General features: G+C 37.5%; 1 protein-coding gene across 1 annotated transcript in view; it reads left to right on the forward strand.

Moving 5' to 3' along the window:
* MTBP (MDM2 binding protein) overlaps positions 1 to 9,719 on the forward strand; it is a gene marked incomplete at its 5' end in the record, with an annotated part of 27,970 nt that extends 18,251 nt beyond the window's left edge. The window contains 5 exons of the mRNA XM_009705537.1: positions 3,490 to 3,756; positions 4,988 to 5,234; positions 6,243 to 6,356; positions 8,100 to 8,165; positions 9,684 to 9,719. Of these exons, the coding sequence (XP_009703839.1) occupies positions 3,490 to 3,756; positions 4,988 to 5,234; positions 6,243 to 6,356; positions 8,100 to 8,165; positions 9,684 to 9,719 (730 nt within the window). The remainder of the gene's footprint in view (positions 1 to 3,489; positions 3,757 to 4,987; positions 5,235 to 6,242; positions 6,357 to 8,099; positions 8,166 to 9,683) is intronic.
* Between the last annotated feature and the right edge of the window lie 2,200 nt (positions 9,720 to 11,919).

Here is an 11,919-nt window from a genome sequence, read left to right on the forward strand (position 1 = left end):
GGTTCATTAGTACATATCAAGTCCCTGGAGTAGCACATGAGTGAACTACATATGTAGTTTCTACTTTGATATTAAATTGTAGGCACTTTCAGACTAATAGTCACGAGGTTTATGAGACCTGCTGTTAAGTGACCTGTATGTTCAGGGAACCTGATAACAACACCAGCAAGCAAGTGTTAGTGGTGAAAATCTTCGAAAGGATCAACGTGGTTAGGGCTGTATTTAGTCCCAGACAGCCAGTGTTAGTGATTTGTCAAAGCTTCAGATGGGCGAACATCATATAATGTAGCTGTATAAAAATAGTCCAGAAAAATATAAATATTGTCATTGAGAAGAAGAGGAGAAGGAAATACAGAAATGCTAGAGTAGATAATTCAGCGTAACTCTTCCATGTAGACAGACTCTTGGTCTTAATGTAGTATATATAAAAAAATGCAGTGGATACCAAGCATAGGCAGTTTGGTCTTCATGCAAATTTCTGCCTTCTCCTAAAATTGTATTTTCAGATTATCAGAATGTGACTAATGATACTGCTGGGGTTTTTTTCCTATCAGCTGCACAAATAGCTTGGTTTAAGCCTATTTTTAATATCTGGTAATTTTAGCCACATTCTCTAGGGAAGTCGGGGTCAGGGCAATCCCAAGCACAAATACAGACTGGGCAGAGAGTGGATTGAGAGCAGCCCTGAGGAGAAGGACGTGGAGGTGCTGATTAATGAGAAGCTCTACATGATCCAGCAACGTGCACTTGCAGCCCAGAAAGCCAGCCATATCCTGGGCTACATTAAAAGCCACGTGGCCAGCAGGTCAAGGGAGGTGATTCTGCCCCTCTATTCCACTCTGGTGAGAACCCCCCCTGCAGTACTGCTTTCAGCTCTGAGGCCCGCAGCACAAGAAGGACACAGACCTGTTGGAGTGAGTCCAGAGGAGGGACCAGAGGGCTGGAGCACCTCTCCTGTGAGGAAAAGCTGAGAGAGTTGGGGTTGTTCAGCCTGAAGAAGTCTCCAGGGAGACCTTAGAGCAGCCTTCCAGTACCTAAAGGGGCCTACAAGGAAGCTGGGGAGGGACTTTTTAGAAGGGCATGTAGTGATAGGACAAGGGGAGGGGCAACACCTCTAAACTGGAAGAGGGAAGATTTAGATTAGATATAAGGAAGTTCTTCACTGTGAGGGTGGTGAGGCCCTGGAACAGGTTGCCCAGAGAAGCTGTGGATAACCTGTCCCTGGAAGTGTTCAAGGCCAGGTTGGATGGGGCTTTGTGCAATCTATTCTAGTAGAAGGTGTCCCTGTCCATGGCAGGGGGGTTGGAACTGGATGATCTTTAAGGTCCCTTCCAACCCAAACCATTCTATAATTCTCTGAAGTGAAGCAGTCATTTATTAATGTTACAAGGGGAATGTGCTAGTAATAAAGGAGGGAAGCAGTAGAGTGAGATGGTAGAAACTAGTGTGAAAGGAAGGAACCTATGGCTGTATGACCAGAATATATTGTAGCAAGAGTATCTGTGGTCTTTTGGAGCAGATGTGTTTTGTACCATGCAGTTGTGATTGCAGTTTCCATCTGTGTAGCTGCTGTGTTTATATATGAAAGTAAAGTCTTGTCAACAAAACCAGGAGTAGCAGTTATGATTAAATCAAATTTCTGGTGTAATGAACCTGTGCCAAACACTTGAATCCTGTGTTGCAAAGAGAAAGTAATTGCCGTTAAAGCAGACTGAGTAAAATGGCAATTTAACTTCTAAAGATAAAAACATTTTTATCTTTGTAAGGGATGTGATTACTCAGGGGACTGAGAATATAAATAAGGAAAATTAAATACCTTGAAATTTGTAAGTTAAGAGAACTTACTCTTATCAGATAATGAATTTATTTCTAGTGGAAAGTCTTATTCAGCTGTAGAAATGGATTCAACAGTCTGTTATTAGAAAAGTGAATTTCTCCCTGAATATGAAAATACTCTGAAGAAAGCGGAAAAATCAGATCTGGCAATTTAACATGACTCTGTGTTGAGAGATAAAAGTAGAGTATGTCTGGAGTTCCTAAGAGTAGGAAATGTTGCTGGGTAGTTTGGAGGGTGGGCTGAGGGATAGCTCATGTTGTTCAGCATGCTTCTTAAGAAAAGGATGGAATAATATTGGATAATACTCTTGTCTTTCCCTGCAGTAGAGGTAATGTAAGTTACTGGGCGATAAAACATTGACCTCTTGCAAGGAATTTTAGAAATCATGTACGCAAGAGAAAAGTTAGTTAGGATGCATGTTGTATTGTTGTAATCTCATGTTTCACTGAGTTAGCGCTGTTTGTTCTCTTTCAGGCCCACTGTATTTAATACAGTTTCTTCTTTTGACTTGGTTGATTAAACCACTTATTCTTTGTAATCAATAGGAAGCTGGAAAACTTGTCCTTGTTCAGTGACACTTTTGTATTTTTAGCATTTAAAAAATGTGAGTCTCTCATATAGCAGTGCTTGACCCGGACAAAGCTAAAGGTTGCATTTCTAAAGAATACAGTTAGCATTTAAAACACTTACCATGCCCTGTCTTCCTCATAAACACTCAGTTATTACAATCGCACAGCAACATAGTTTTTGGTACAACCACACTTGTCCTAAAATTATGTTAATATCATTGCATTTTGGGATTCCTGAAGTACTTGTAACTTGCAAATTACCTAGATTGTACTTCGGGATGTTTTCTTCAGGTGTTTCCTATGTGATTCTCTTAAGGCTTATGCACTGAAGAAATCTTGGATTGTTTTGGGTTTTTTTTGGCTTGATTTGGTTGGGTTTTTTTGAGTAGGAAAGTTGCATTCTCCCAGGAAGAGATGGAGGCATATTGTTATTATCGTATTAGACTGTATCAATTTATTTATAATAACCTGATACTTTCTGGATCTCAGAGTTTTGGTGGATGCTTGCAAGGTCTGAGGTCTGAAGATATTGTATCCATTATGGTATGCTGGGTTCATCATGTATTTGGGTTCAGAGCTATCCTCATTTCTGTTTTATTGGAGTTTCACACTGGTTAGCATGCTAATAGGGGTAACATCTGTTAAGTATGGACTGAATATGAAAAGCAGTAAAATCTAAAATAGAGAGACTGATGATACAAATGTAACACCGAGCTGACTATGAGGAGCAAAAAAATCCATTGTCAGCATCCTAATGCATCACTTATTATTCAAGGAGAAAATTCTGCTAATGTCCATGCAAATCTTATTTGTAAGACCACAGGGTAAAGACTTAGAAATAGTCTATGATTCAGCTACTTCATTGGAGTTAAACTTAAATATAGCTAAATCCATCAGGCATATGCTGATTTACTGGGCTGTTTTAAGGTATCTTTCAGAACAATACATGAGTCCAAACAAAGTTTTGGAGCTTACATGGTTGTCACAAGTAAATTGTTCTGTTTTGGTTTTTTTTTTTTTTTTTTCTGATTGTAATAAAGCAGAGACTTTCTCTCACAGATTTCTCACCAATTTCAATTTTAGGTACTGCCTAGATAACAGAAGAGCCTTGGAGAGAGACGTGGGATATGCTGAACTCCAAACTCGTCTTATTCGCTATGAAACTCAGACTACTTGCACCAAGGAGTGCTGCCCTGTGCCAGTTGTCTTGAGCCCTCTCCCATCTCCCGTAGTCTTGTCAGAGCCTGGAAGTGTCCCTGATGGAGAGTCTTTACAAAGCGAATTCAAAACAGAGGCATCAAGGCTAAAATGTAGATCAAAAGACTTGGATTGCTTTTATCCCAAGAAAAGGTAAGCACTGAATAAAATAAATCTTTAGCTTGAATTATTTCAGTATTCTCTTGTGAAATGCATATTTTCTTTCATCTCGAGATGTTTTTAGTGAAGCTATCTAGACAAATGTTACAGTTGTTTAATCTTCTTCTGTAGCTTCATTTTTTTTTTTCCTCAGGTGTGACCTCTTATTGATAGCATTAGATTAATCAAAACCATGCAGCACAGGCACCTTTTATTTAAGAGATTTGGGGCTGTATCTTGCAAAATCTCAAGTGCCTTTGAAAAGATGACAGATAGCCTCATCTAGGACCGAAACTGTCAGTGCTGTTGCAGTAGAAATAAAAAACTAAAGGTTTAGAAAGCCAAGCACTGTACAAACAGAATAATTGAATTCCCAATGCAAAGGACTGCTGGTATAAGATGACCTACCAAATTTCAAACTTATTGTCAGCCTTGTTTATTAAAGTCTATTCTGGAAGTCTAGTTTTTAAGACTTCCCTTTGTACCTTGTCCTTACTATGAAGATGCAAACTCTTTCCATCAATAAAAAATAACTGCTATGTAACACTACTTCCGAATTCACTGTAATTACTGTAGTACTTCACTTCTTCCTTCTTTCCAGTTTGATACCCTTTGCAATCTAATTGCAGTAAACCTTTAACAGAGGTATGGTTTTAGGAATGTCCGTATCTTTTGCAGCTTACTGAATAGTTAAAAAAGAAGATGTGATTATTCTTAGCACTTCATAAACTGGAGTTTCCAACACTTTTACAGTTGAAGGATCAAGCGTTACAATGTTCCAGTAGAATTGTAATGCCCAACTTCCCATAGTTAAAGATGAGTTGTGACATTCCTGTAGGGCCGAAAGAAATTAGATAGTTCAGGAAGTTTTGTCTTATCCTGAGACTGAAGGCCAGCCAACTTTGCTGTTCCTAGCTATCTAGATGAAGGGTCCATACGCAAAACTACCCCTTCTTCCAAAGTGTTTATCTTCCTAGTTATCTCATTTCTTCAGTTCGTTACTAGACTTTTTTAATCAGAGGTGCAATGAGTCTACATATCAGAGATCAAATAACATCAGTAAAGTGTTACATAGTAGAATCCTGTCTGCTGTTTTCAGATGCTGTTTGCAAGAATGTACAGTACTTAATTCTCTTAGCAGCAGCCTCTATAGCAGAAACAAAGGCTCCAAAAGAGTCAGGACAAAATCTAAAAGTTCTTTTTATCTTTTTGTTTTTCTTTCCAGGCTAACCAAATCTGAGAGTACAGATTCCCTCCTCTCTCAGGCAAGCGGAAGTAGTGGGAGTCACTATACAGTTGGTATAAGGAGGAAGCACTCTGAAAGATCCGTTTCTTTAGCTTCGATGCCATTGAAACAGCCTGCTCAGCCCCACAAAGTAACCACCAAGGTTGGCTCAGCAAGTCACGTAAGTGCAACCGAATCTGAGACTTCAAAGCCAACTAAGGAATCAAGATCCCAGAAACATACAAGGGTAAGGGTCTGTGTTGTTTGCTTAGTGAAAAAGCATGTGCTTAACTTCTTTCCATGTGACTTGTTTTTTTAAAATTTTTTAGGACAAAGTGAACTGTCTTCATCCCTATTTGTTGTTATTAAATTTCATTCTGTTTGCTTGTGTAAGTGAATCCTGAAGGCACTGAGTGCTTCAGAAGCAAGGAGTGAAAGAGTATGTAAGGAGTATTATATTATGCCCAGGGAATTAAGGCTGAGACAGATAACAACTAGGAATTAAAAGAAGTGGGAATGGATATCAATGAATTAGAGTTATGAAATGTACAAAATTAGTATAAATCCTAAAGGCACCTAAGAAATATCTGTGCTGGAAGGGTCAAAGCCATTGTGGAAGAACAGACTGTTCTGAGAATAAAAAGATGTTCCAATAGTTGTACAAGTCCATTAATTGAGATAACATTTAAATACTTTGGTGCAATAATGTTTCATTAATAGCTGTATATATTAGGAATGCCACTTTTAAAATACAGTACACAAAACTGTTTCTGCCTTGGTGACAGTAATTTTAAGTTGATCCCACGGTCCTGGAGAGGACACTGCATGAATGTTGATGTTGTACTGTCAAAGGCAAGTTGGGATGACCCAAGTAATTCGAAATTGGTGTGACTCATTCAGACCTTCAGCAAAATTTAAACATCTCTGATACAAAGAATGTCAGTAAATTTTCTAATCTTACTGTAGTGTCTGATTTTTTTAAATTATTTTTTTAATATGGACGTGTCAAGGGAATAGCAATATAAAGAAAAGTTATATTTTTGGAAAGAGAGAGTATTTTGGAGAAGAGAAAACCTAAGCCATTATAAATTTTTTCTGTTTTCCAAGCCCTATGTGAATATTCACTCATCCTTTACATTGTTTTGACAAGATCAAAAAAGATCAGGTGTTCTTTTCCTTTTTTTTTCCTTCCCTTGGATAATTTCTCATGCCAGTAATTGAGATGAACTTTGAATGTGTTTCTGTTGTTTCCAAGATGCTGAAGGAGGTGGTTGCTAAGACTCTTCAAAACCATGGAATTGCAGAGGATCACAAGTGCTTTGCATCATGCAGCCAGCGTCTATTTGAGATATCAAAGTTCTACTTAAAGGTAACTAGAAGACACGCTCTTACAGTTGTTTGTTCTTAGTTAAATGAATCCATTCCTGAATAAAACTTGAGATGGACTGTGGAATATTCAGACTTGATTAAGCTAATATTTCCTAGTGGTGTGTTAGTAGAGTGTAGAGTGTATGGATAAACCTTTGCACTTGTCAAAATCAGAACCTAGTTCTACAGTATATTTTGGTGGTTGTTTATTTGTTTTTAAACCTTATAAGCAGTATCTTTTATGTGAGATAACATGTTAAACCAGTGGTCTGTTAGGTAAGGTCATGCTTACAGTATGTTGCTTCCTTAGCTGTTGTAGCTACCTCCCAGCCATAGCTGTGACAGCTCAGCTTCTCCTTTGTTCTAAGGCTATTGGCTCAATAGGTAGCTTACCAACTGACTCAGAAATTCTAGTTTCCTGACACGCTCACGGAAGTCCTTGTAAATGCACTGTAAAAGTGCACAACTATCTAACACATACTGACTTGGCAGCACCCTGTAGAATTACATCAACCTCATTTTTAGTAGGAGGTGAGAATTCTTTGCATAATACCTAGGAGACTTTGTGAATCAATGCTTGAGCCCATGTTACTTAGTCTGGGCACAGAATCGAGTTAAATTACAGTACAAGGTGTTTAAAAGCTATTGCTCACAAGCTGAGCTGCTGTTTCTGTTCATTTGCATGCCTTTAGCCTACCACTACTTGTGGACTAACTCAGTTTAGTCAACTTCAGTAAAGGTGATTTAAGCTAAATGGAGTTGCAGTTGAAGAGAGCTGAATGCTTACGCACGCAATTAGAACATCTTGCTGATGAGCACCAACTTCTTAAATAATTAGAACACAGTTGTGCAGTCATTCTGTAAGCACTCCCAAAATCTCCCTGAAATACACCCTAAAGGAAGATTTTCTAATCCAAAATCAGAAAGAGCTGCATGTAGAGATGAGTGAGTAGGGCAAATCAGATGGGTTTGCAGTTCCGTTCCAAGTAGAAGAACAAAAGAAAGTACTGCAGTGACCTTGTCCTTCAGACAGCTGATCTAGAGAAAGGTGTAGCGGGATTTTGTTCTCCTGAACTGTCTTGCAGCCTCAAGTCTGTAGGAGACCTTTGAATCCTTTTCTGTGATGCAGCTTCAGAAGCATGATATCCTAGGTATCATTTCCTTTTGGAGACAAGTAGGAAATGAATTTTCTTAGTTTTCCTTTCTCTTTAGGCAAAGTTATGTGCTTACTTTGCTTGAGAGTGGATTAGGCTCGGCTAGTTGGACTGCAAAACAGACAAGGCATTCTAGGTTTTTCCTTTCTTTCACTGATGTTCTTTCTCCACACCCTCTTTGTTGTTCTTTGCCAGAATTCTGTGTTGCAATCTAAGCGCACAGTTGATTTCTGTGTTTATATAGAAAGAAGATTTTAATCAAGACTGTAAGAACTTTGAATATCATTTAATGAAAAAAAAAAGCAACAAAACACCACATTTCTGGAAGTGTGCGGAAGGTTCAGAAAAGTGTGACTCAATCGTACACTTGAGTACTAGGTTTAGACCGCTGTAGGGAAAGCTGCAACCCATTGGAATAGATTTAGATTATTTCTTTTTTAAAAAAATAAAGCAAAGTCAAATAATTCTTCTGTGATTCTGAACAAGGTGATAAAAGGGTAAACCTCCCCCCTGGTTATTAGGGCTCTTATAATCCAAATTAGAGTGAGCATGAGTTTGCTAATTTCTGTAGCTTTGTGTTTCATATTTAGGATCTTAAAACTTCTAGAGGACTTCTTGATGAAATGAAGAAAACAGCAAATAACAATGTTAAACAGGTAAGACCATTTGTTTATTTGTTCCTGTAACTAGCCAAGGCTAAATATAGCTGTGACAGCTTGGCTGTAGGATGGTTTAGTCCACAGCTGTAAGAGATGAAGAGATGCATTCCTATGGCTGTGGGTCTTGTTTCACTCTCTGATCTCACAAAAACTTTATCTCGATCAGTAGTCACATGGCAAAATTTCCAATTGCATATAATCAGGTTTTAGATGGTATTCTAGTTATAGCTGCCAATATGATGTGCCACAGTGAGAAATGGAAATGAAGGCAATAGATTTTTCCACATTGCTGAAAAAAAAAAGAGATGAGAGTTTTCTTCATTTGAGAGAAGCCTGGATCATTAGGGAATTCTTTCCTTGTATTAAAGGAAATAACATTTCTTTACAAAGGTTAGGAAGTAATAAAGGGATCTGTAAAAGGAAATAAATCCCTTAAAAAAAGCAATGAAAATTGGTAATTTTAAGCTTGGGAATAACTGTTAGCATAAGGGATATCAGATGAGCTTGTGTGTGTGTAAGGTAGGACTTAGGTGAACAGCAGCACAGAGCAAATGACAGGAGTAAATAATCCTGTCCTCCAGAAATCAAGTGACTCTGATTTAGGTTCTGAAAAACATGCTGAAGTGACTCCATGGTTTTTTTAAAAAACAAAAAAAAACCAAAAAAAAAGTATTGTGCATATTTACAGTACAGTTTTCAGAATCATAAATTAAATGGAAGGATTTAGACTGGGGTAGTTAAATAAGAAAACCCAAACTCTTAAGGAAAACTGCTACATCCCCACAGAATTTATTCTGAGAGCAGTATTTATTGTGTTCTGTACTGTGTTCTCTGGTGAATTGCTTCCTACAGATCATAACGTTTCCAAAACTTAGATGGGTTGTGAGGTTTGGTGTTGAAGTGGGATATTGTTTCTCACCACCGTCTTTGGGGAGACAACTGGTAGTTTTATGTGTATGTTTTATGGCAAAAGAGGCATTCAAATTGGGGATCTGTTAAGCTGGTCACCTCTCCCTGTATTAGAGAATACTTTGAAACTATGTTATAAAAAATATAATTGCCCAGGACTAGTCAGTGGTCTTAACAACTACTCTGTTTGGGAGACATCAGTCATAATGGTGGTAGATACAGCAGTGCATAAATCATCCTTTCTTCTTTCTTCTGTGGCATTAGGAATTTTTTGTGCTGCAAATACTAGCTGTTTGGCATTGTGTGTGCACCTGGGTGCTAGTACATGGAGACGGTGGGGTGAAGTAGTTCAGTTCAGGGGATCTAAAACCGCCTTTTTCTAAAGACAAAGCATTCTGTAAAATTAAATAGAATTCTTGGGTAATGCTGTATCCTCTCAGCTTAACAACTCTTTCTCCTTTTGGATGGGTTATTTTTAAATCCTGGTTAGTAAATACCGCACAGATGGTGATAAAGGAAGAATTGATAAAGTGTATGAGATGTTCTTAAGTTGCTTTTAACACCTGGAGTTATGTAAATTGTTTGTTTTCTCATTTATTTTCCCAGGTGATTGAATGGGTTTTGGAGAAGACTGGCAAGTAGAGGTACTACCTGGGTGCTGTTCACACCTTCCTAGAAACTGCCGAGGCAGAGCACTTCCAATTAGAAGAAAAGCGTTACACTGCCTAACGTGCACACACACACACACATATATCTACACAGCAGAAGGACTTTGGGCAGTGTACTTATATAGACTCAATTCTCAAGCACAGTAGCAAGTTTTGAAACTTTTATCCTGAAAGTTTTAAATTTTTTTTAAAATTTAAATGAAAAAAGGTTTTATATTTTATATGCATATTTATTATGTTTCATTGCTAAAAGGAATATAGCTTGACTTGGTTTGAAAAGCTTTGTATTTTTTTCAACCGCTATATTTGTTTTTTATGGGAATAAAAAATCCACCAGATTTAATAACAAAAGTACTTTGTTTTACCTTTTTGCATTAAGAACTCTATTCTATTTATTACTACTTGCTGTTGTATAAACAGCTGTTTACAGTGTTGACCGTTGACATTTTATAGAATAATTTAGAACAGTTCCTATTCTGCAGGTGAAAGCAAACATAGTTAGAATTTGAGTCATAATTATCTCTGTTATAATATAAGAAAAAAACAACCTGTCTTTTGAAACTTGATGCATGATGCCATTAAAGAAAGGATCGTTGTTTTACAGCTGAATTTCTGGTATAAGTTCATGCATACTCTTCGTAGCACTCCTTAGAAACAATTCATAACAGAGTTCTGAGATTTCTTTTCATGGAGGAGGAGAAAATGAAAATGCTAGCAGTAGTGCTGATTGTGAGAGCTGTGAAAGAGCTGACATGCTGTGATGAAATGGCACGGGAAGAACAATTTCCACCTGACTTGCAAGCACAGTAAAATACAAAATTCAGCCTCAGTTTGCTTAAGTTTCAGGCATGTCCACAGCTTGTTCTAGTGTAATTATTCAAGTTAGTAGTATGTTGAGGTGAGTGAGTTCCTACCAAAACAAATGTGTTTTAAAGCTTTCAGTGTAAGGATTTCCTATTCGTCTTATAAACTAACATGATTAAAATTGATAGATGCAGTGTTACTGTTTGCTGTGTTCTCCTGGAAGGAAAATGGATTAAGTGATACAAATATAAATGAAACGTAATACTATGAAAAAGTAATTGAACTAAACCATGTGCAGGTTAGACTTAATGCTGTAAAATCTACTCATTCTCTAAAGAGCCTTCCTGATTTTGTGACATTATTCTATTTTGTGTGAAGCCAAGCCCTCAGGAGGTTTTTCATGTCAAACAGGATCTTCTTGCATTTAACTCTTCTGTTCCGTTGTTCCAATGTCTATTGTTTTCCTGAACTCTACCAGACCTGTTATGTGTGGGTGCGTACTTGCTCTAACCGCACTCTGAGCGGCCGCAGGAAAGCCGTGTAGCTGTTTTACTGTGACAAGGGGTGCCAGTAAGTACAGTCTGTGCCTTAGCCCAGGACAAACACAGCTACTTAGGAGCAGGACTGCGTATGTCTGCAAAATGCCACACATCCATAGCATCCAGGCTTTAATGATTAGATGAAATAGAAATGCAATGAAGGTAGATACTTAAAGAATTACCTAATAAGTGCTTGCACGAAATTGCTCCATGTAGTGATTACTGTGTATGGCTCACAGTTCTTTACATTCAAGACAGAAAACAAGAAATTAATCAAGATTTTAATCTTCCTTAACATCTAATATTCAATAAAGCCTCTCCTTCCAAACAGAGAAAAGCTGTAAGTTATAATCTCATCTCTTCAGCCTAAATGCTGATAGTTTTGTCCAAATACTAAAGCAAGCCACTGAAAGTTGTATTTCCTACTTAATTTTGGGGGGTTTTATATACTTGTAATTACAAAAATTTCACAGTTAATAAATTATGCATAGGTTGATAAACCAAGGTTCGGAAACTCTAAATTTCATGAAATACTTGAGGCTAGCTGCCATGAGCAAAGAAAATCCCTTTCAGGAAAGTAAGTAATACTCTTTAACTGGCTTTCTTGATGAAAAACAATCTGCATGTAACTGTAGAAGGACTTTTTTATAAAACGTGCTTTTTAAATTTATTTTTTACTATTTTCTCATTCCTCCCTTACCTCTCTATGGTGTCCATAGTGAGCCCTGGATTTAGATGCTAACTATCTTTCTTCTACTTCAAGTAGAACCCAATGGTTATTGTTTTAATTAGTTCCGTAGACTCAAAGGCTGACCTGAAATAATCAGCAGG

The sequence above is a fragment of the Cariama cristata genome, unplaced genomic scaffold (assembly GCF_000690535.1).
Source record: "Cariama cristata isolate BGI_N322 unplaced genomic scaffold, ASM69053v1 scaffold3968, whole genome shotgun sequence".
Classification (NCBI taxonomy): Eukaryota; Metazoa; Chordata; class Aves; order Cariamiformes; family Cariamidae; genus Cariama; species Cariama cristata.